General features: G+C 42.3%; 1 protein-coding gene across 3 annotated transcripts in view; it reads right to left on the bottom strand.

The window, feature by feature from the left end:
- The window catches only part of LOC129703551 (protein IWS1 homolog), a 42,879-nt gene extending 18,724 nt beyond the window's left edge, over positions 1–24,155 (bottom strand). For 2 of the 3 annotated variants that reach the window (XM_055646121.1, XM_055646123.1), the window contains exons 1-6: positions 24,012–24,155; positions 12,804–12,922; positions 10,917–11,268; positions 7,707–7,769; positions 6,828–7,449; positions 958–1,024 (exon numbers count right to left, since the gene is read on the bottom strand). In XM_055646121.1, the coding sequence (XP_055502096.1) occupies positions 958–1,024; positions 6,828–7,449; positions 7,707–7,769; positions 10,917–11,268; positions 12,804–12,922; positions 24,012–24,048 (1,260 nt within the window). In that variant the 5' untranslated portion in view covers positions 24,049–24,155. The remainder of the gene's footprint in view (positions 1–957; positions 1,025–6,827; positions 7,450–7,706; positions 7,770–10,916; positions 11,269–12,803; positions 12,923–24,011) is intronic. The other variant, XM_055646122.1, reaches the window with a different exon arrangement.

Below are 24,155 nucleotides of genomic sequence, written 5' to 3'. Positions count from 1 at the left end.
GGTGCAAGAGGATTATAAAGCCATTTAATGCGGTTACTTTAATTCTAAAAAGGAAAAATGGATAGATTGAGTGTATGCAGATTCATTAGACCAATGCCCCAGGGAAGAAAATTATTGGAAAATCTCTGATGGATGGGGGAAAATGTTGCTCAGAAAAGCACAGATTGATAAGGAAAAGTTGATATAGATTTGTTGAGGAGGTAAAAAAGAGGGATGATGACGGTATTGCATTTGATGTAGCCCATATGGTAGAATGATCGAAATCTAAAAGCCTGTGGGATCCCAAGGGGTGTAATAAGTTGGATCTAAATTGCCTCTGTGACAGGAAGTAAAGGTTAATGGTTGACAAACTTTCAAAAGGTTTAATCTTGGTATATAAAATGATAAGATGCTTGGAACAAATGGACAGGAAGTATTTTTTCTCTTGATTACAAATACAAAAGCAACAGATGTATAGCTTTGAGGTTATATGGGATTTTTGAGGTATGACGGAATTTTTTCTAATTTGAAGATTTCTGGGTGTTTGGTTCTTACCTTTATTACATTTTAAACAGGACCAGCATTCAATTTTCCATAATTTAAAGCTAGAGACTACCTTGTAAAGATAGGAACCACCAAAGGTAAAGACTACCTTGAAACTGATGCCTGAAGATGTTTTTTATGGTCGACAAGGGCATGGTAGGCCGAAATGAAACTTGTATGACATTTTGAGATTGCTTGGTTGACACAAAATATCAGATTGAAAATGCTGCAAGGAGGTATTTAGCATTAAAACATACGTTTTGCTTCTGTCGTTTTATTCACACCTTCCCCAGAAAGAGTGTATACATGATTTTCAAAAATTATTTTACAGAGTTTAATGTTTTGTTGGAAGTTTACAACAATAAGCAGGGCTTTTAAAAAAAATCTGTGATACTAAATCAGCTAAACCCGAGTGCTTACAAACACTATACGTACTGTAAACTCTTCCCCTTCATCATCCGATTCACCAAAAATGTCAGCTATCAAGTTTCCAACACCAGTCCTGTTTAGAGGAAGCAGAGTAAAACATTACCAGGAAACCTGTAGACATTTTTCCAAATAACTGGAGATATCATCTATATGCAAGGGACTATTCTCACATTTCTCCTGTGCCTCACTATAAGTTGTAACATCACTGAGCAGTGGCACTTAACCTGTCATGCCAATGAAGATCTCTTTACACCAATATCTCCAACAGACATTAATCTCCACTATAATTTAGGACAACTGCAACTCTATACACATATTTGCTCTGGGCTGGGGGTAGAGCCAGAGGGAAAAAAAGAGGAGTGTTGAAACAAGGAATTGCAGATGCTGGTTTATACCAAAGTTAGACACAAAGTACTGCAGTAACTCAACAGATTAGGCAGCAACTGGGGAAAAAAGGATGGGTGACGTTTGGGGTCGGGTTCTGAAGAAGGGTCCCCATCCCTTTTCTCCAGACATACTGCGTTTCTTCAGCACTTTGTGTCTATCTTTAAAAGAGAGGAAGGGTTGGGGGGTATTACTTGAAAGAGGAGAATTTAATGTTCATACCATTGGTTGCAAGCTACCCAAGCGGAATATGAAGTGCCAGTTGAGGCTGCCTCCTGCACCCATGCAGAACTTGTTCATTTCATCAACTTTAGTACAAATTACAAATTCACTTGGACCACATCAGACGTCCCCATCCCTTTTTTCGATCTCTCCGTCTCTATCATAGGTGACAAACTATTGACTGACATACTCATTGATTCCCAGTTAACTTGACTACACATCCTCCCACCCTGCCTCTTGTAAGGACGCCATCTCTTACTCTCACTTTTTCTGTTGTGGCCACATCTTCTCTCAAGATGAGGCTTTCCATTCCAGGACATCCAAGATGTCCCCTTCATTCAATAAATGTGGCTCTCCCCCACTATTGTAGATTAAGCCCTCACTTGTGTCGTCTATATGTCCCGCAGTTCTGTTCCTGCTCCCCCTCCCCTCAGAAGGAACAAGGATAGATTTCCCCTGGTCCTTACCTTCAACCCCTCTGCATCCAACAAATTCTCTGACTTTTTCGCCATCTTCAATTTGAATCCTACCACCAGTTACATCGTCCCATCCCCACCCTTTTCCGCAGAGACCACTCCCTCTGCAATTCTTTCGATCTCTCATCCCTTCCCATCCAACTTGTTCTCTCCTCATGCACTTACTCTGCAACTGCAGGAGATGCAACACGTACTAACACATGTTCTCTAACTTTCATCAATGAACTCCAGCAGTCCTTTCAATTGAGGCAAAGGTTCACCTCTTTCAACCTCATCTATTATACGTGATAGTCCCAACAAGGCCTCCTGTAAAGGAGACCATGTTGGGGGCAGTGAATGTTTCAAAGGAAGCCACGTTGGGAGCCCCAAAATATTGCACCGAACATTTGTGTTCTGTCCGCCAAGGAGCTTCCAGTTGCTAACCATGTTAACTCCCGTTCCTGTATTGATACTTCTGTCCTTGGCCTCCTCCATTGCCAGAGTGAGGTCACACACAAAATGGAAGAACAGCACCTCATAGTCCGCTTAGACAAGTTACAACCCAATGGTCTGAGCAATTAATCTTCTAATTTCAAGTAATAACAGCCCCACCTCTTCTTGTCCTCTGCCCGCAAATAGCAGTTCACCATACATTTGACATTTGGGGAAATATGTTTTTTGCTTATTGACTATGAGGCAGTTTTGAGATACTTTAGTTTAGTTTAGGTTATATATTTTGTGCAGTACCCCGGCACACTTACACTATCCTACACACACTAGGAACAATTTATAATTATTCAAGCCAATTAGCCTAAAAACCTGTACATTTTGGAGTGTGGGAGGAAACCAGAGATCATGGAGAAAACCTACGCAGGTCATGGAGAGAACGTACAAACTCCGCACTGACAAGCACCCGTAGTCAGGAACGAACCCGGGTCTCTGGCACTGTAAGGCAGCAACTCTACTGCAAAGTAGTGGTGCTGCGGTACAAAATTCTTTCAAATGTAAAATTCCTTCAAATACATATTCAATAATCCCTCAGTTTATTCCAATATTATTAATGGCCATAGAAATATATTTGTACATAAAAGAAATATATCCACAGGACGAAGCTATTCCATTGCTCTTTACGGGGAAAATGCGTTCCCTTCTGGAACTGATGACCTGAAAAGCTGGACACAGAGGGGCAGAGACTGGTCGGGGGTCTACAGACAAGCGTAGGGATATCACCCCAGGGGTTACATGGGTGGCAAGGGTATTTTATCTAAAGATTGGTGCAAACACTACTAGGTATGGCACTAATGAATGGGTTGATGCTGAGTATGTCTGAAGAGTTTTTGCACAGTTTTTGTTTTGTATATATTTTTATTCTTTTTTCGAAGGATAAAACAAATCTAGGACGAGGCTATCCCATTGCATTTTGGGGGGAAATTGCTTTCCATTCTGTCCCACCTTTTCAAGTACTAAATTCTTCTTTCAGGTGAATCAAGGTATTTGCACTTTTATTTGCTGTTTCTTATTAGAATTGACAACATTTCCATTTAATTGAGAATATTAGAAAATTGAATAGAAACTTACATTTACAAAAAGATAAATGGTGTTTCAAATTAATAGCTGTCTATCAGACCTGAAGAATGTAAGAGTTTTTTTTTGTGCAAGTATAGAGGCAGGAAGAATAGGGAGAATACAGAAAAACAAACAACAAAGTGCTGGATGAACTCAGTGGGTCAGGTAGCATCCGTAGAGGGAATGGACTGACAATGTTTAGGATTGGGACCCTTCTTCAGATTGATGGAATGGTGGGAAGTTGATGTGGATCGGATTCAGACTGAGAGGAGAGAACATGTAGGGGATTTAAACAAATACTTTGACTTTAAGACTATGCAGAAATCTTCTGGAGGACAACAGGTCTAGAATAAATAAGAAAAAGAGGTAATTTTTAATCTTTTGCATATGTTGTTAAGTTAGAAAGGGTGCAGAGAAGATTTACAAGGATGCTGCCAGGACTTGAGGATCTGAGCTATAGAGAGAGGTTGAGCAGGCTTATTCCTTAGAGTGCAGGATGATGGTGTGATCTTCTAGAGCCACATCCCTTAAACAAGCAGAGAATGCAAAATATTTTAGAAACATAGAAAAATAGGTGCAGGAGTAGGCCATTTGACCCAGCACCGCCATTCAATATGATCATGGCTGATCATCCAAAATTAGTACCCCGTTACTGCTCTTTCCCCATTCTCTTTGATTCCTTTAGCCCTAAGAGCTGGATCTAACTCATTTGAAAACATCGAGTGAATTGGCCTCCACTGCCTTCTGTGGCAGAGAATTCCACCGATTACCAATTCTCTGCGTGAAAATGTTTTTCCTCATCTCAGTCCTTGATGGCCTACCCCTTACTCTTAAACTGTGAACCCTGGTTCTGGACTCTCCCAACTTCTATTGTGCTTAGTATATTTGAAGATTATCGGTGACGATGCATAGAATCTGGTCTTTCAAAATTTCTTCCACTGAGTTCTGGATCTCATGATGTGCCTTGGTGTCCTAATGTCTGAGTTACTACTACATTGTTTTCATCAACAAATCTAGCATTGATTGCAAAATAGTTATTCTGTGACGAGTGGTGGAATCCATTTTAATGAACATGAAGAGTTTTTTTGAGGTCTCTCGTTTGGCCAATTTTTAAACTCGTGTTGCCTTCTGTACCCTTCGCTTTACAGCCTAATCAATGTGTGGTACCAAAAATCTGGCTAAAGTCGGAATCAGTTTATCACATTTGCAAAATTATATCACTAAGGTCTATAGACCTTAGTGGTATATTTGGTGTTTGCGGCTTCATATCAAGCCATAGATCCACACAAATCTATTACACAGCTCATATGCGCTAATAAATCAGAATATACACATTTTCTGTCAGCCCAGATTAAACTTACTCTGAATTAACACCACCTGCTTCTACATTATACTTCTTTAACAACATTCATAGTTAAAAATATAAATTTCTGAACTTTACGTCAACAATGAGCAAAGAGGTCTAATTTTAGCTCTCTGTCCACGAGAATCCCCTTTGTGTCTATCTCCTTTGATTCTATCTGCAATTTCTCACTTGCAACAGATAGGGCAAAAGGCGATTAAATGGCAGCACACATTCTAAAATCTGGCAAACCAGTGTAAAGGAACCTATCGCTCTAATACACAATGCAATGAGAGTAGCAAAGACTTTTCATGGACTTTTACATTTCATGGAGGAATATGGCTTTTTGTATATATAATATTTTCAGTGCAATAGTTTTAACCATTACAGCAATTTAGTAACTAGATATACTGCAATGACTTAATGGAAAGCTACATAACAATCACTTTATTAAGCAGAGAGCTTGTCTTGTTATGTGAAAGTTAATAGATCACACATCTATTACTTCAGAACCAGGAGAGAGAGAATTGAATGGAACTATGACATTTTTTTTACCATAAATGTAATGCTAAATGTAAATAGCAATGTCTTTGATGAACAATCCACATCTTGAAATATTACACAGGTGTTTAAAATAATAACAACAGAAACAACAAAAAAGGTGGTGTGGGAGAAACAAGATGGATATCTCTGGAGAAACTTAAAAGCTGGTTAATAATAGGACAATTTGATATACTCCTCACGTGGGAAGTTTGAACGGTTTTCGTGCAACAGTTATGATAACGAAAGAAGGCATGAGCCAAATACAAAAGAGGCTGTTCTATAAGCTGTTCCACGCAAGTATTGACTTTTTGGTCCAAAAATAGAGAAACATTAAACAGACAAAATGCAAAAATTATCAAAACAGTGCAATACGGATTCAATTATTGAGTTAAGAAAATTATATAGAATAAATACCTCAAACTTCATTTGTACAATCTAATTGAGAGGTTCATATCAAATTCTAAAAGCATTAAAATACAGCAGAATGTTTCAGATAATGATTTACCACAGATGAGGATTATTTTTTCGCTTATTGAGTTACCTCACAAACAACCAGGAAATAAAATCTCCTTATAGGCAAAACAACGATGCGTGAAGTGTTTCTTCTGATACCAGACATATTTCTTCCATACTTTTATACTGGTTTATCTATACCCACCAGTACTTCAACCTTGTATTAAACAGTGATAACATTCTATCCTGGAGGTACACTGAATCAGGCACGTGCCGTCAGGGTAGGCATGGTAGGCAGTGCCTACCCAGACTAAAATTATAAAAGGGTAATTATTTAATATAAATAGTAAATATTTCCAATTAATTTACTATTGGCAACTTAATACACAAAATGACATGCATAATTTATTAAATGGTTTTATTTTCATGATTTAATCGATCTCTCAGGTAGGCATAATTTCCCCATGCCTTGTGTACAAATAATGTGGTAAGATTTCTTTGCGCTATATGTTTTAAAATATTTTATTAAGAGATAAGGCTTTTGAAGAGAAATTACTTTATAAAAGTCAACTGGCTGCCTACCGGAGAGGAGACCAATCTATGCATGCGCGGTTTTTAAGATTTTTAAAAGTCGACTGACTACCTACCTTGAGTAATTACTCACGGTACGTGCCTGACTGGAATACATCTGTAGCGTTACTCCTCAATACTGCACACTAGTGTTATATGGCAGGGGGACTGAGCACTGGATTAGGGTACTCAGTACATTTTGATGAACCATAAAGAAAACTATGAAGAATCCATCAAGATTTGCTGATAACATACAAAATATTCTTGGATGGAGAGTTGGGGAAACACTGCCATGCATCTACAATACTCACACCCTGTATTTAGAAGCACTTTTCACTTACTCATCCTCAGATTCACTGTCACTGCCAAATAGACCAGACTCGGCTTTTGGGGAGGGCTGTTTATTCTCTTCATCACTATCAGATAAGATGGCCTTAGACTCTTGTTTTCCAGGTGCAGCATCACTGTCTGAATCCTCACCAGCAGAAGGAATGTGTTTCTTCTTAGCAACGATATCACTGACCGAGTTTGAGTCTTCATCCTCTGACACAACGGGTTTTTCCTTTGGAGCAGTGTCACTCTCTGAACCATCATCATCGGAGAAGACCCGCTTTTTTCTCACACCTATATTGCTATCAGAATCTTCAGCATCAGAAACAACCTGCTTTTTCACACGAGCGTTTGAGTCACTGTCGGAGTCGTCATCGTCAGACGATATGGGCTTGGCTTTTGAGACATCCACACTGCTGTCAGAATCATCATCGTCTGAAACAACCCTCTTCACTGGGGCAACATCAGCTTCGCTGTCTGATTCCTGGCCTTGTGGGGTAGCCCGCTTTATTTTTAAATCACCAGCATCACTACCTGATTCCTCCTTATCTGAGTCAATGACACTTTTCTTGGTGGGAGCAAAGTCACTGTCCGAATCCTCACTGTCCGACATTATACGAGTTTTCTTAGCAGCTGTGGGGAAAAAAAAGAACATCTCATTTAGATCTATCCTACAGATTGCATCAGCTTGTAATGCTTCCAAAACCCTTCCCAAAACACTTATTTGTACTAGGTGTTGGAAATGTGTTTTGATAGCCCAACTTCATGCAACAGTGTCAAGCTGATTTCTCATCTTGAGGCAGTGATGGATAGCTTTACATAACACTTTTAGATCAATGCTTATTTAAAATAAAACACATTACAGCTGCCCAATCCTCCTGGATACTTACATTTATTCTGTACTTCTTTTTCCTCATCCTCACTATCAGATAGGACTGGTTTCTTCCTCTTTGCTGAAATAAAATAACAATATATTAGGAAATCAATTTAACTTTAGAATTGGTTTGTATTCAGACCATTTCCCCTAACACACCTTTGCCAGCTCTCTGGAAGTAACTTGTAAGATCCACTTCCCTCTGTCGTTCATTATTCTGCTATGAAATCCTTTGGTTAAGGCTTCACTGATAACAGAATGTTTAAATCTAACAGTTGGTCAGCATGTAGATTTACGCAGTAAGATTCTACCAATAGCATGTCGACGTCAACAAGGGAATTGACACCATAGACGGTGACACCATAAAATCAGAAGGGAAAAAAAAATCCATCTAGACTAGCTGTTCTTCAAAACAATTCCATTGGAGGGGAAGATGGGAGGGCATTAAGAAAATCAGATGGCATTGATGGCCAAGTGAGAAAATAGGTTACTTTACTTTAGGCAAAGGATCAGCAACCGACAGCCCCCAGGCCAAATGCAGCCCGTAACCCAAAATCATCCCGCCCGCAGGCCGATTTTTCTCCCCGTAATCATCCGGCCCGCAGGCCGCCAAGCTCTGGCTGTACTGCATCCTGCGCAAACCCGCTGGCACGTGAACACGTTTAAGAAAGAACTGCAGATACTGGAAAAATCCTGGCCCCTATGCAGAACAAGGTTGCCGATCCCAGTTTTAGGCATTAGCGATCCACTGTGGCAGCAGGCCCTGCAGCCCACCGAGTCCCCGCAGATCAGCAATCACCCTGTGCAGTAACACTATCCTACACACTAGGGACAATTTACAATTTTGCCAAAGCCAATTAACCTACAAACCCTTATTTTTTGTGATGCGTGAGGGATCTGGAGCACCTGGAAAAAAAACTGCAGTCACACGGAGAACATGCAAACTCCAAACAGACAGCACCCGTAGTTTGGATCGAACCTGGTCTCCGGCGGTACAAGGCTGCAACGCTACCACTGCGCCACTGTACCATTATATCGGAGTAAGTGAGATTATGGGATTGGCGGGATTTCTCTGAGAGCTGGCATAGAATTAATGGCCTTCAACATCCATGAGGAAATGTGAAATGCATTGTCCAACCATCCGCCTATCAAGAAACCTACCTCATCTGTCTCCACCTATCACTTGCCAGACATTGTCCCACCCCCCCCGCCACCATCACCACCAACACATTCAGTCTGACGGGCCCCGACCCGAAACATTGCTGATCAATGTTTTTCAGCGATGATCGTTTGGTGGAAACCAAACACAGATTGGGTGATCGTTTTGCGGTACACCTTCGCTCAGCCCGCCTGAACCTACCTGATCTCCCGGGTGCTGGACACTTTAATTCTCCTTCCCATTCATATACAGACCTTTCTGTCCTAGGTCTCCTCCATTGTCAGAATGAGGCCAAATGCAAATTGGAGGAACAGCATCTCATGTTTCGCTTGGGTAGCTTACAGCCCAGTGGAATGAATATTGATTTCTCTCCAGCTTTTTTTGTCTATGCTGCCTGACCTGCTGAGTATTCCAGCATAGTGTATTTTTTTTGCAGTAGCAGTTAATCCCCAATTAACCAACAACAACTTCATGCTCCAAAGTATTTGAGGGACCTGGCAAAAGAACAAGCTGCAAGGAATTTCACATTTTCACCCCAAAACTTTAAGTTCAAGTGAGTTTATTGTCATGTGTCCCTGTATAGGACAATGAAATTATTGCTTTGCTTCAGCACACTTACAACTCAAGTCCCAAATGAGACGACATCAACACCTGAAATCATGGGTAAAAGAGTACCTTCAGACCTTTTGCTGTTGTCTGCTTTATTCCAATCTCAGCCGGGCTGAGCACCAAACTCTCAAAGCACTGATTATCATCACAGTATGAACCAATGCAAGCAGCATTTCATGCCAGGCTAATATATTGGCCCTATCTTTAATTTCAAACCCACTGTGAAAATGATATTGTCTTCTGAACTTAATACATGTAAAGCTGCAGCTGAACTGCAGACATTTTACAATAAAGGGAATGTAATTGTGTCACACAAGCGAGCACTCTTCTGGTAGGCCCACTACTCAATCATGGAGCACATCAGGTGAAGCCCACTGCTATCCTCACTGACCACAACAAAATCTCTTACTAAACAGTTATTAGGCTTGGCAATGAGCATATTCATCCCTCTCTAATGTGGGGATACAAATCAAATATCATACCTTCTCAGTAAGACTCAGCAGGTCACAACTTAAACTACCTTAACCAACAGAGACCCAGGGGCAAAATCAAATATTCAAACACAAAACCTGTGTTGACACGAATTCAGGCTGGTCAACAAACTTCTGAAAGTAAATTGCAGGATACAAGGGATGGTCCTTGAGATCTGCGCTGGAACTTTGCATTTCTGAAATGCATAAATGTTCAAGAATCACAATTTGCAATAAATTAACATGGGGGGGCGTCAAGGACTATAGACTTAGGAAAAGCAGAATTAACTTTGAAAAACATCTACTGAGCAGAGAAATTCAATACTGACAAATGTTAACTATTACATACTGAGCAGAGAAATTCAATACTGACAAATGTTAACCATTACATACTACAAGTAAAATTTAAATTTGCACGTATTCTATTTATATGATAGAATTTTTAGCATGGTTACTATATTACGTTATTTTTTCCTGCAATTAATAAATATAACAGAATATTAGATTAAACCATCAAGTAAAATGAGTTCAGATAATGCAGACTAATTTGTTTAAGTTTAGTTTGGTTTAGAGATACAGTGCAGAAACAGGTCCTTCGGACCACCGGGTCCCCGCCGACCAGCGATACCTACATAATATCCTACACCTATTCGGGACAATTTTTATTTTTACATTTTACCAAGCCAATTAACCTACAAACTTGTACATCTTTGGAGTTTGGGAGGAAACAGAAGATCTCAGAGAAAACCCACGCAGGTCATGGAACGAACGTACAAACTCCGTACAGACAGCACCCATAGTCAGGATCGAACCCGGGTGTCCGGCACTGCATTCGCTATAAGGCAGCAACTCTACCACTGCATCACTGTGCATCACACACAAGAAATAATTTAGGTTATCAAGACATGAAGAAGACATTCAGGATGTCGTGAAGAAGAAAAATGTTATCTCCATTCTCAACATTTATTTAAACAATAGCAGCAAGTACCTGTTTTCTCATTCTCTTCCTGCTCATCATCACTGTTGGAAGACCTGAGGGGGGCAGGACTGTCATTTTCACTGCCTCCTCTGCTCTCATGATGTTCAGGTGATGCTCTAGCATCCTTTTCACTGTCTGTGTCATTAATTTGATCGTGGTTTTCTTCACGCTCCCCTCCATTATCTTCATTTGTGAAGTGATTCTCTTTATCACTACCTGCTTCATCATCTGATGGTTCAACACTGCAAACTTTCTTGGGTTTTTCACTCTCAGAATCTGTGCTCACATTATTTTCTTCCCTGCTTTGTGGGCGGCCAGGACTGTCTTCTGCATCGCTCTGATCTTCCTTGTGGCTTTCATCCTGAAATATAAGTAAAACAAAAATTTGCACTAACTGGGGAGGTAGATTCCGGAGATTGTGGGGGCAAATAATGAATGGGATTAAAGTAATGTTAGTGTAAAACATTGGTGCAGAATCAATGGACCTATTTCCGTGCTGTATCTCTCTATGACATGGTCAGAACTTGATGTGCGATGAGACAAGAATATCAGACTTTTTTTGTATTAAATAGAAGATGGTAACATTATAAACTGGTGCTTTAACAACAAATAAACTGAAGATGGGCAATGCTTTGAATGTGCTGATAGGCCCTGGCAAAGATCAAACAAAATATATGAACACAGATGCAGAGCCATGGTCTCCAAATTATAGAAGCCAGAGTTTATGCTGGGGCCACCCTGTCCAATGATTAACTGGAGGGAAATGTGTCTCGTCCATGCAAATACGCTCAAATTACAAAAGCAGTTTAGCAGGAACAGGGTGCAAGTCTTGCATGCAGAAGTTTGAAAAAGTGTGGAGATTGGAGAGAAAAAAATGGAGAAGAACACATCGAGAGCCAAGATCTAGGTCCCAAAAGGAGTAGGCTTAACATACAAGGCAAATGGGGACAGGGCAGCCAAACAGTAGAAACACATACGAAAGAGCTCATCTTGATTTACCAATAAGTTCATGAGGTCATCACAACTACTTGTAGAAATGACCATGGGGAAAATAAACTATAAGTTGTCCTTATTCTCCAGTATACATTCTTCACCCAAATGCAAGGTCAAAGAATAGTCAAAGTAGTCTAGATAAAGTTTGAGAGGTATGGCTAAACAAAGTTGCATGCCAGATCCGCTCGTTGTAATCTCAATGTCCATCTGATCACTCTGCTAGGACTTTGGTTAGGTTACATTTGGAGTTTTGTATGCATTCTGGTCTCCACAATACAAGAAGGTGTGACGGCTTTGGAAAGGGAGCAGAAGAGGTTTACCAGAATAATGTCTGGATTAGAGGGTATTAGCTATAAGAAGAGGTTGGAGCGAATCGCACTGGATCTCTGGAATGCAAGACGTTGAGCGGACACCTGATAAAAATATATAAAATTATAAATAGGATACACAGTCACAGTCTTTTTCCAATGGAAATGTCAACGAATAGAGGACATAGCTTTAAGGTAAGAGAAGCAACGTTTAAGGGAGATTCATGGCAAGTTTTGTTTTTACATAGTGGGTGGTGGGGGCCTGGAACACACTGCTAGGGGTGGTGGTGGAGGCAGATATGATAATGGTGTTTAAGAGGCTTTTGGATAGGTACATGGATGTGCATAGAATAGAGGAATATGTGTCATATGCAGGCAGATTATATTAGTTTATCTTAGCATCATGTTCAGCACATACATTGTGGGCCGAATGACATGCTGTGCTGTACTATTATATGAAATGCAGAACTGGCACAAGGGGCTGAGTAGTCAGTTCATGCTTCTAATTCGTGCATTTGTAAGTTCAAGTGTAAGTGTGAAGATGATGTTGGTGCTGGAGCAGGGAGGTATAAGACTAGGATGGCAAGTCCCTCACCTCACTGTGATGCCCTGCACTGCTGGCTTCAGATGCTGCACACTGTTCAGTTGAGTCTTCCGGATCGTCTGAGCCTGAATTATGTTCATCCTGTACTGGCGTTGCTCCACCGTCATCTACTGAAAATAAAATAAGTCATTGGCATTGCACACTACTACCCAACTGGATATAACCAAAACTACTCTGTTAGTTGCATAGCCATTTTAGGATGCCCTGATGCACAAATATCATTATTTTACTGATATATTGATCATCTGAAAAATAAACCAGCCCTTGTCCCAAGATAATTACAAAACAAAGAACTTCTTGCACTTTAAATAATATTATGACATCCTTACGTAGGCAAATGAGAATTGTTGTTTAAAACAGCACTGTTAACTGTCTAGACTTTGCAGGCTAGGCAAATATTTTTTGAGAAGATAGAAGCAAGCAGCCTCTTTGAACTGTTGCAGCCTTCATGGTAAGGTATTCCCAGTGCTGTCCATTAAAAGCTCCACCCAAGGATTTGCCCTTGCAACAATTAAATACAGGCAATATATTTCCAAACAGAACATAATGAATAGAAGCAGGAATATAACTTTTATCGCCACTCAATGGCAATTGATTATCAAAGCATTGATTGCCCTGTAATGTAAATATCAATGTCAAACTTGAATGTACAGGGCCCTCCATAATGTTTGGGCACTGTACAACATAATGTTGCCTCTATACTCCATAATTTGAGATTTGTAATAGAAAAAAATCACATGGGGTTAAAGTGCATATTGTCAGATTTTATTAAAGGCCATTTTTATTCATTTTGGTTTCACCATGTAGAAATTACAGCTGTGTTTTTTCAAGTTCTTACCTTCCCGGAGCGGATCCCTTGTCTAGGATCGCTCCCACCGCGGCCTGCGCACCTACCATCAAGGGCTCGCAGTCTCGGGAGAGGTTAGTCGGGAGCTCCAACGCCGCAGAAAGTTCAACCAGCCCCGACGCGAGGTTCGACCGCCCGGCGTGGGGGAGCTGATAACCCCCCGATGCAGGAGCTGAACGCCTCGACGCGGAGGGCCCGAACACCGCCGGCTACGGGAGTTAAGACCATCCCGTCAACGGAGCCTCGAGGCCCCCAACCGAGGAAGAAAAAAGGAAGGCCTTGAACTTTATTTCGCCTTCCATCACAGTGAGGAATGTGTAGGAGTCACTATGGTGGATGTTCACGTTAAAACGTGTTTTTGAGTCTGTTGCTTTTAATTGTATGACTGACCTGGCCAGTGAAATTCCTCGTATGTTGCAAAACATACTTGGCGAATAAAATCTGATTCCAATTCTGATTAAGAAGAAAGAGAGCATTGGTGAGCTTACTAATCGCAAAGGGACTGGCAGGCCAAGGAAGACCTCCACAGCTGATGAATTAAGAATTCTCTCTATAATAAAGAAAAATCCCCAAACACGCGTCTGACAGATCAGAAACACTCTTCGGAAGTCAAATGTGGATTTGTCAATGACCACTGTCCGCAGAAGACCATGAACAGAAATACACAGGCTACACTGTAAGATACAAACCACTGGTTAGCCGCAAAAATAGGATGGCCAGGTTACAGTTTGCAAAGAAGTACTAAAAATAGCAACCACAGTTCTGGAAAAAGGTCTTGTGGACAGATGATGTGAAGATTAACATATCAGAGTGATGGCAAGAGCAAAGTATGGAGGAGAGAAGGAACTGCCCAAGATCCAAAGCATACCAGCTCATCTGTGAAACACGGTGGCGGGGGTGTTATGGCCTGGGCATGTATGGCTGCTAAAGGTACTGGCTCACTTATTTTCATTGATGATACAACTGCTGATGGTAGTAGCATAATGAATTTTGAAGTGTATAGACACATCCTATCAGCTCAAGATCAAACAAATGCCTCAAAACTCATTGGCCGGCAGTTCATTCTACAGAAAGACAATTCGGCCCTTTGAGCCAGCACCGCCATTCACTGTGATCATGGCTGACCATCCACAATCAGTACCCCATTCCTGCCTTCACCCATATCCCTTGACTGTGCTGTCTTTAAGAGCTCTATCTAACTCTCTTGAAAGCATCCAGAGAATTGGCCACCACTGCCTTCTGAGGCAGAGAATTCCACAGATTCACAACTCTCTGGGTGAAAACGTTTCTCCTCAACTCTATTCTAAATGGCCACCCCTTATTCTTACACTGGGGCCTCTGGTTCTGAACTCACCCAACATCGGGAACATATTCCGTGCCTCTAGCGTGTCCAATCCCTTGATAATCTTGTTTACCTGGTGTGGTCTCACTCGGTCCCTGTACAACGGCAGAAGGGCCTCTTTGCTCCTATACTCAACTCCTCGTGTTATGAAGGCCAACATGCCATTAGCTTTCTTCGCTGCCTGCTGTAACTGTATGCTTACTTTCATTGGCTGATGAACAAGGACCCCCAGATTGCGTTGTACTTCCTTTTCCCAACTTGACACCATTTAGATAATAATCTGCCTTCCTGTTTTTGCTACCAAAGTGATAACCTCACATTTATTCACACTAAACTGCAACTGCCATGCATCTGCCCATTCAACCAACCCATCCAAGTCACCCTGCATTCTCATAGCATTCTCCTCACAGTTCACATTGCCACCCAGCTTTGTGTCATCTACAAATTTGCTAATGTTACTTGTAATCCCTTCATCTAAATCATTAGTATATATTGTAAATAGTTGCGGTCCCAGCACCGAGCCTTGCGGTACCCCACTAGTCACTGCCTGCCATTCTGAAAGGGACCCATTAATCCCTACTCTTCATTTCCTGTCTGCCAACCAATTTTCTATCCATGTCAGCACGCTACCATGTGCCCTAATTTTGCCCACTAAACCCCTATGTGGGACCTTATCAAATGCTTTCTGAATGTCAGGGAAACTACATCCACTGGTTCTCCCTTATCCATTATCCTGGTTACATCTTCAAAAAATTCCAGAATATTAGTCAAGCATGATTTCCTCTTCATAAATCCATGCTGACTCGGACCGATCCTGCTACTGCTATCCAAATGTGCCGCTATTTCATCTTTTATTATTGACTCCAGCATCTTCCCCACCACCGATGTCAGGCTAACTGGTCTATAATTTCCTGTTTTCTCTCAGCTGCTCTTCTTAAACTGGGATAACATTAGCTACCCTCCAATCCACAGGAACTGATCCTGAATCTATAGAATATTGGAAAATGATCACCAATGCGTTCACGATTTCTAGAGCCACCTTAAGTACCCTGGGATGCAGACCATCAGGCCCTGGGAATGTATCAGCGTTCAGTCCCATCAATCTACCCAACACTATTTCTTGCCTAATGTGGATTTCCTTCATTCCTGCGTCACCCCAGATCCTCTGGCTAGTACATCAGGAAGATTGTTTGGATCCTTAGTGAAGACGGATCCAAAGTATCTGTTCATCTGCCATTTCCTAGTTCCCCATAATAAATTCACCCAATTTCAAACTGAGCCTCAAGCTCATCCACTTTATTCCTTATACTTCGTGCATTCATATATAATACTTTTAATCCATTGCTCACCTCACCTTTCACATCGATTCCTATTTAACGAGGCCATACTCTCTTATCCCTTCGTGAGTGTTCTGTCCCGTTAATTCTGGCATCTTTCTTAACTTTTCCTATACTCTTTTTCACTTTAACTCCATCCTTGTATTTCCAATTTGTCTTTCACCCCCCCCCCCCCCCACCCCACTCTATTTAGTGGTGATCCCAAACATACCACTAAAGCAACAAAGGAGTTTCTCAAAGCAAAAATTGGTCAATTCTTGAGTGGCCAAGTCAATCACCCAATCTGAACCCAATTGAGCATGCCTTTTATTTGCTGAAGAGAAAACTGAAGGATACTAACCCCTAAAACAAGCATAAACTAAAAATGGCTGCAATACAGGCCTGGCAGAGAATCACCAGAGAAGACACCCAGCAACTGGTGATGTCCGTGAATCGCAGACTTCAAGCAGTCATTGCATGCAAAGGATATGTAAAAAAATACTAAACATAACTACTTTCAATTACATGACATTGCAGTGTCCCAAACATTACGGTGCCCTGAAATGGAGGACTATGTATAAACACTGCTGTAATTTCTACATGGTGAAACCAAAATGTACAAAAATGGCCTTTAATAAAATCTGACAATGTGCACTTTAAACAATATTGATTTTTTTTCTATTACAAAACTCAAATTGTGGAATACAGAGGCAAATAAATAAATTATTGGTCTTTGTCCCAAACATTATGGAGGGCACTGTAATTAAGCACTTTAGTATCCACACCCCGCAAGGCTTGGTGCTGGGACCCCAGTTATTTACTATATATATTACTATATATATTAACGATTTAGACGAAGGATTTAAATGTGACATCTCCAAGTTTGTGGATGACACAAAGCTGGGTGGCAGTGTGAGCTGCGACGAGGATGCTATGAGGCTGCAGGGTGACTTGGATAGGTTGGGCGAGTGGGCAGATGCATGGCAGATACAGTATAATGTGGATAAATGTGAGGTTATCCACTTTGGGGGCAAGAACAGAAAGGCAGATTAGTATCTGAATGGTGTCATATTAGGAAAAGGGGAGGTGCTACAAGACCTGGGTGTGCTTATATATCAGTCACTGAAAGTAAGCCTGCAGGTACAGCAGGCAGTGAAGAAAGCTAATGGCATGTTGGCCTTCATTGCGAGAGGATTTGAGTTTAGGAGCAAGGAGGTCCTACTGCTGTTGTACAGGACCCTGGGCAGTCGCTGCGGAGGGCAGAAAGGGGTGAAGATGGGAAGATGTGGCCAGTAGTGGGATCCCGTTGGAGGTGGCAAAAATGTTGGAGGATTATAGGCTGTATGCGATTGCTGATGGGGTGGAAGATGAGGACAAGAGGGACTGTCCTTGTTACGAATGGAGGGAGGGGAGTAAGAGCAGAGCTGCGAGATAGCGAGGAGACCCTAATGAGAGCCTCATCTATAATTAACCCCCGTTTCCAAAAGAATTAAGACATCTCCGATGCCCTGGTATGGAACACCTCATCCTGGGTGCAGATATAATCATATAACCATACAGGTGCACAACCTTTTATCCGAAAGCCTTGGGACCAGACACTTGTCGGATTTCGGACATTTTCGGATTTCCGAATGGAAGATTTTTAGCGTAGATTAGGTAGGTAGCACGGGCGGCTTGAAAAGTCTGGAGCGGCTGCCTCCTCCCCGGAGACCGGGGAATCATTGTAAATCATTGCATAAATGTTAATCAGTTAGTTTGGAGGGATTTTATGTGGGTGGGTGAAGGGGTAAACTTTAATTCTTAGTCCCCTACCTGGTCGGCGACTCCCAACCTCGCGGAGCTGGGGGCTCCGTCCGGCCGCGGGCGGCGCTGGTTGGAGCTCCGACCCCGGCAACTCTACCCCGGCTGCGCGGCTCCAAATCCAGCGCCGCCCGCAGCCCCAACAGCGCTGGGATACCAGCGGGAAGCGGGCAATGCCTTACCGGGTCGCTGTGCGGTAAGCTCCAGGGCGCTGAGGCCGCCTTCTCCCAACGTTTGCGGAGCTGGGGCTGCGGGCGGCGCTGGATTTGGAGCGCCTCGCAGCCAGGGGTAGAGTTGCTGGGGTCGGAGCTCCAACCGGCGGCGGCCGCAACTCCAGCTGGGAGTTGGTGGCCACAGCGCTGCGGACCTTACTGCACGGCGACCCGGTAAGGCATTGACCGCTCCCCGCCTCTCCGACCAGGTAGGGGACTAAGAATTAAAGTTTACTCCTTCACCCCCCCCCCCCTCCCCCCCTCCCTCACATAAAAGCCCTCCAAACTAACATTTAAGCAATGATTTACAGATGGTTAAGTGTCTCCCCGGTCTCCGGGGAGGAGGCAGCCGCTACAGTAGTACAGACCTGGGTTGACCGTGGGTCGTTTCGGGTTAAGTTTGGCGTCAAACGCGAGCTTTGATGTGCAGACGACATCCTGGAAAAAATGGCCGGTTTTCGGAGTTTTTCGGTTTCTGGAACACCGGATAAAAGGTTGTGCACCTGTATAACAATTACAGCACGGAAACAGGCCATCTCGGCCCTACAAGTCCATGCCGAACAATTTTTTTTCCCCTTAGTCCCACCTGCCTGCACTCATACCATAACCCTCCATTCCCTTCTCCATCCATATGCTTATCCAATTTATTTTTAAATGATACCAATGAACCTGCCTCCACCACTTCCACTGGGAGCTCATTCCACACCGCCACCACTCTCTGCGTAAAGAAGTTCCCCCTCATATTACCCCTAAACTTCTGTCCCTTAATTCTGAAGTCATGTCCTCTTGTTTGAATCTTCCCTATTCTCAAAGGGAAAAGCTTGTCCACATCAACTCTGTCTATCCCTCTCATCATTTTAAAGACCTCTATCAGGTCCCCCCTTAACCTTCTGCGCTCCAGAGAATAAAGACCTAACTTATTCAACCTATCTCTGTAACTTAGTTGTTGAAACCCAGGCAACATTCTAGTAAATCTCCTCTGTACTCTCTCTATTTTGTTGGCATCGTTCCGATAATTGGGTGACCAAAATTGTACACCATACTCCAGATTTGGTCTCACCAATGCCTTGTACAATTTTACCATTACATCCCAGCTTCTATACTCAATGCTCTGATTTATAAAGGCTAGCATACCAAAAGCTTTCTTTACCACCCCGTCTATATGAGATTCCACCTCCAAGGAACTATGCACGGTTATACCCAGATCCCTCTGTTCAACTGTATTCTTCAATTCCCTACCATTTACCATGTACGTCCTATTTTGATTTGTCCTGCCAAGGTGTAGCACCTCACATTTATCAGCATTAAACTCCATCTGCCATCTTTCAGCCCATTTTTCCAAATGGCCTAAATCACTCTGTAGACTTTGGAAATCCTCTTCATTATCCACAACACCCCCTATCTTGGTATCATCTGCATACTTACTAATCCAATTTACCACACCTTCATCCAGATCATTGATGTACATGACAAACAACAAAGGACCCAACACAGATCCCTGAGGCACCCCACTAGTCACCTGCCTCCAACCCGATAAACAGCCATCCACCATTACCCTCTGGCTTCTCCTATTCAGCCACTGTTGAATCCATCTTGCTATTCCTGCATTTATACCCAACAGTTGAACCTTCTTAACCAACCTTCCATGAGGAACCTTGTCAAAGGCCTTACTAAAGTCCATATAGACAACATGCACTGCTTTACCCTCGTCAATTTCCCTAATAACCTCTTCAAAAAATTCAAGAAGATTAGTCAAACATGACCTTCCAGGCACAAATCCATGTTGACTGTTCCTAATCAGACCCTGTTTATCTAGATGCTTATATATATATTATCTCTAAGTATTCTTTCCATTAATTTGTCCACCACTGAAGTCAAACTAACAGGTCTATAATTGCTAGGTTTACTCTTAGAACCCTTTTTAAACAATGGAACAACATGCGCAGTACGCCAATCCTCGGGGACTATTCCCGTTTCTAATGACATTTGAAATATTTCTGTCATAGCCCCGGCTATTTCTACACTAACTTCCCTCAATGTCCTAGGGAATATCCTGTCAGGACCTGGAGACTTATCCACTTTTATATTTTTCAAAAGTGTCAGTACTTCTTTTACTTTGATGCGGCATAGACGGAGGAATTGGGAGTAGGCGATAGTCTTTAAAGGAAGCAGGGTGGGAAGAAGTGTAGTCAAGATACCAGGTGAGGCAGAGGTTCACTTGCACCTCCTCCCACCTCATCTACTGTATCCGCTGTTCCAGGTGTCAACTTCTCTAGTAGGCCCCCCTCGGTCATGACTGACCATTGGTGATGCATCCTTGTTGTTGGCTGCTTGCTCCAAACCTCGGCTAGAGCAGCGTCTCTACATCGGCGAGATCAAGCGCAGGCCCGGCGATCGTTTCACTGAACACCTCCGCTCAGTCCGTCTTAACCTAACTGATCTCCCGGTGGCTCAGCACTTCAACTCCCCCTCCCATTCCCAATCTGACCTTTCTGTCCTGGGCCTCCTCCATTATCAGAGTGAGGTCCAGCACAAATTGAAGGAATAGCACCTCATATTTCGCTTAGGCAGTTTACACCCCAGCGGTATGAACATTGACTTCTCTAACTTCACGTAGGCCTTGCTTTCTCTCTCCATCCCCTTCCCAGTTCTCCCACTAATCTTACTGTCTCCGCCTACATTCTATCCTTGTGTCGCACCCTCCCCTGACATCAGTCTGAAGAAGGATCTCGACCTGAAAAGTCGCCCATTCCTTCTCTCCAGAGATGCTGCCTCACCCACTGAGTTACTCTAGAATTTTGTGGCTTCCTTCGATTTAAACCAGCATCTGCAGTTCTTTCTGAGACAGCAAATGAGATGGATTGAGTATATCTTTATTATTCTATTAAAATTATATCCAATAAACGTAGAGCCAAAAAAACAAGCTTGGATTGAAATGACAAACAGCCAACCAAGAAATGTATATCATATTGTATAAACTATAATAGAACACGACAGAGAAAATGCAAAGGGAATGCAATAAGCTTAGACGCAGATGTAAAGGGATATGAACATCATCCCAAATGCTCTACATATTCACATGCTGAAATAACATAGAGGTCATCACTATTGTACGAACACATTACCGATTAACTTCCTTCCATAAGAAAATGAACTACAATCACTCCACCTGGAGTTATTCATTTCAAAGTAAGTAAAAACGATAGTTCTCAACAAAGATCACTATCATTCACAATTATCCAAATTATCCTCCGTTTGCAATTGACAATTACAATATGGAACACATCGTTATTTAAAAATATTACTGAAACGATAAAATCTAAATGAATTTCCCCACAGCCCCTTCCTCCAAAGTACAGGCTGCCACTGACCTATGGACAACACTACATACAAACAAGCTCCAGTAACTTTAAATCTAAAAGTTTGGCATGCATATTTATTCATTCCTATGAACGGCAGAATTATTTGCTCTCTCTCCACTTTTAGTAATTGTTCTTTTCTATCGGTCTTATGTGCTTTTCATGACATAAATTATAATACTATTGAAGTATGGTTACAATATCAAGTGATTTCTGTCTATTTCCATTTATGGGCTAAATAGACTTTTGGATGTCTGTAAAGATGGAACCCAGTCATTACTCAGAGTGGCCAAAACAAAATCTTGTATCTATCGTGGGTATTGACCTCCCCACCGTCGAAGGGATCTACAGGAAGTGCTGCCTCAAGAAGGCAGCTAATACAGTTAAAGATTCATACCGCCCTGGCATCCTCTCGTCTCTGTTACCATCAGTGATATGGTACAGGAGCCCGAGAACTGGTATCTCCAGCTTCAAGATCAACTTCTTCCCATCAACCATAAGGCGCTTAAAACACCCAAACCTAACCACAACCATGCCTCAACACCAAACCACTATGGATCTGTATAAGGTTGTACTATGTACTTTCCCTGCAAAGGTTCTGTGTTTGTATACTATCCCTTCACTGGTCAATTAACAGATATAGTCGTAGTGCATAGAAAGGGGGCATCTAGCCCAACACAATCATGCTGACTACAATGCTACATCTAAGATATTCCCATTTTCCTGTGATTATCCCATATCCCCCAAAACATTTCCAATCCATGTACCTGTCCAAATTTGTTTTAAGTGTTGTTATTGTATCTAACTCATCTAATTCCTTAGGCAGATTGTTTCATATTTCTACCATCTTCTGTATGAATAATGTGTCCATCAGGTTCCTATTAAATCTTTCCCCTCTCACATTAATCCTATGCCCTCAAGTTCTTGATTCCCCCAACCTTGAGAAAATAATTTGTGCATTCATCCTATTCCCCTCGTTATTTTATATACCTCCATAAGATCACCCCTTAGCCTCTCCACTCCATAATAAAATCTTAGCCTGTCCAACCTCTTCATATAGCTTAGTTATGGCAATGTATTGTAAATTTTCTCTGCCTTTCGCGCTTAATGGCAACATTTCTTTTTGGATGAGCAAAACTGAACACAATACTCCATGCAGCCTCTCCAATATTTTGTACAACTGTAACATAACATTCCAACTTCTATACTTAATTCCCTAACTGATGAAGGCCAATGTATCAAAAGCCTTCACCACCCTATGTACCAGTGATGCTAATTTCAGGGAACTATGTACTTGCATTCCTACATGCCGCTGGTCTGCAGCCCCTCCAAGATATCCTGGACACTGTCACCAGGTAAGCAACACACCATCCTGGTGTTATGTTGGTGCCACAGAATCTCCAATCTAACTAATGCATCTCCTATCACTATTACCCTGTCTGACCTCACCCTACCCCACTGTGCATCATGAACCAGACCAGCTGCCACACACCTGATCTGTTCTCTTCTGAACAGTCACCCCCACCCCCCCCCCCCAAAAGTGTCCAAATGGAAGGTAGACACAAAATGCTGGATTGGAGTAACTCAGCAGGACAGGCAGCATCTCTGGAGAGTGCTGAAGAAGGGTCTTGACCCAAAACGTCACCCATTCCTTCTTTCTAGGGATGCTGCCTGACCCGCTGAGTTACTCCAACATTTTGTGTCTACCTTCGATTTAAGCCAACATCTGCAGTTCTTTCCTACACACAGTAATTGGTATACTTGTTTCTGAGGGAAATGGCCATAGGGGATTCCTGCATGCTCTTTCAGAAAGATATGTTTTCAGATGTCTGGACATCAGACTCCAAAATCTAAATCCCGAGTATCTTCCTTTATCAATTTATCTTAAATTTAGATACAGAAAACATGCTTCGAATCATCCGTTCTAATGTTCATGTATGTGACTTGCTTGGCTAATTTCAGTTCTGAATGTGTTGCAATGTCGTAAATACACATTGCTGATGACTAAAGCAAAAAAAAACAAACTGTTGGAGGAACTGTGGGGAGGGTTAAGCAGCATCCATGAAGGCAAAGGGATGGTTACTTTTCAGACTGAATTCCTCCAGCAGGTTTGTTTTGCTCCAGATTGCAGCATCTACAGTATGTCGTGCCTCTGTTGCTGGCGGGTGAAGTGCTTGTGCCCTGGTGGGATCAGTGAGAACTCCATCGGGCCAACACAAGCGCTGCTTGTGGGGATGTGTCTGAGCCAGGAGCCGAGGCCAAGGTCCCGCCACCCCGTCATCTATCCATCCATCCATCCCCCGCCACCACTCAACTCTCTTACCCTCTCCGTCTGGGTAGTACTCATCCTCCAAGTCCATGTCCGCGGGCAGGTGTCAGCCCGCTTTAATTCAGTCCCCACACACCCTTAACCCGCTGTATATTTGCAAAATGGTAACCGCTTCTCCGGCCCACACTCGCCGACATA

The sequence above is a fragment of the Leucoraja erinacea genome, chromosome 14, assembly GCF_028641065.1.
Source record: "Leucoraja erinacea ecotype New England chromosome 14, Leri_hhj_1, whole genome shotgun sequence".
NCBI lineage: Eukaryota > Metazoa > Chordata > Chondrichthyes > Rajiformes > Rajidae > Leucoraja > Leucoraja erinaceus.
Note: the sequence above shows the minus strand (reverse complement) of the source record. Positions and strands in the feature narration are given on the sequence as shown.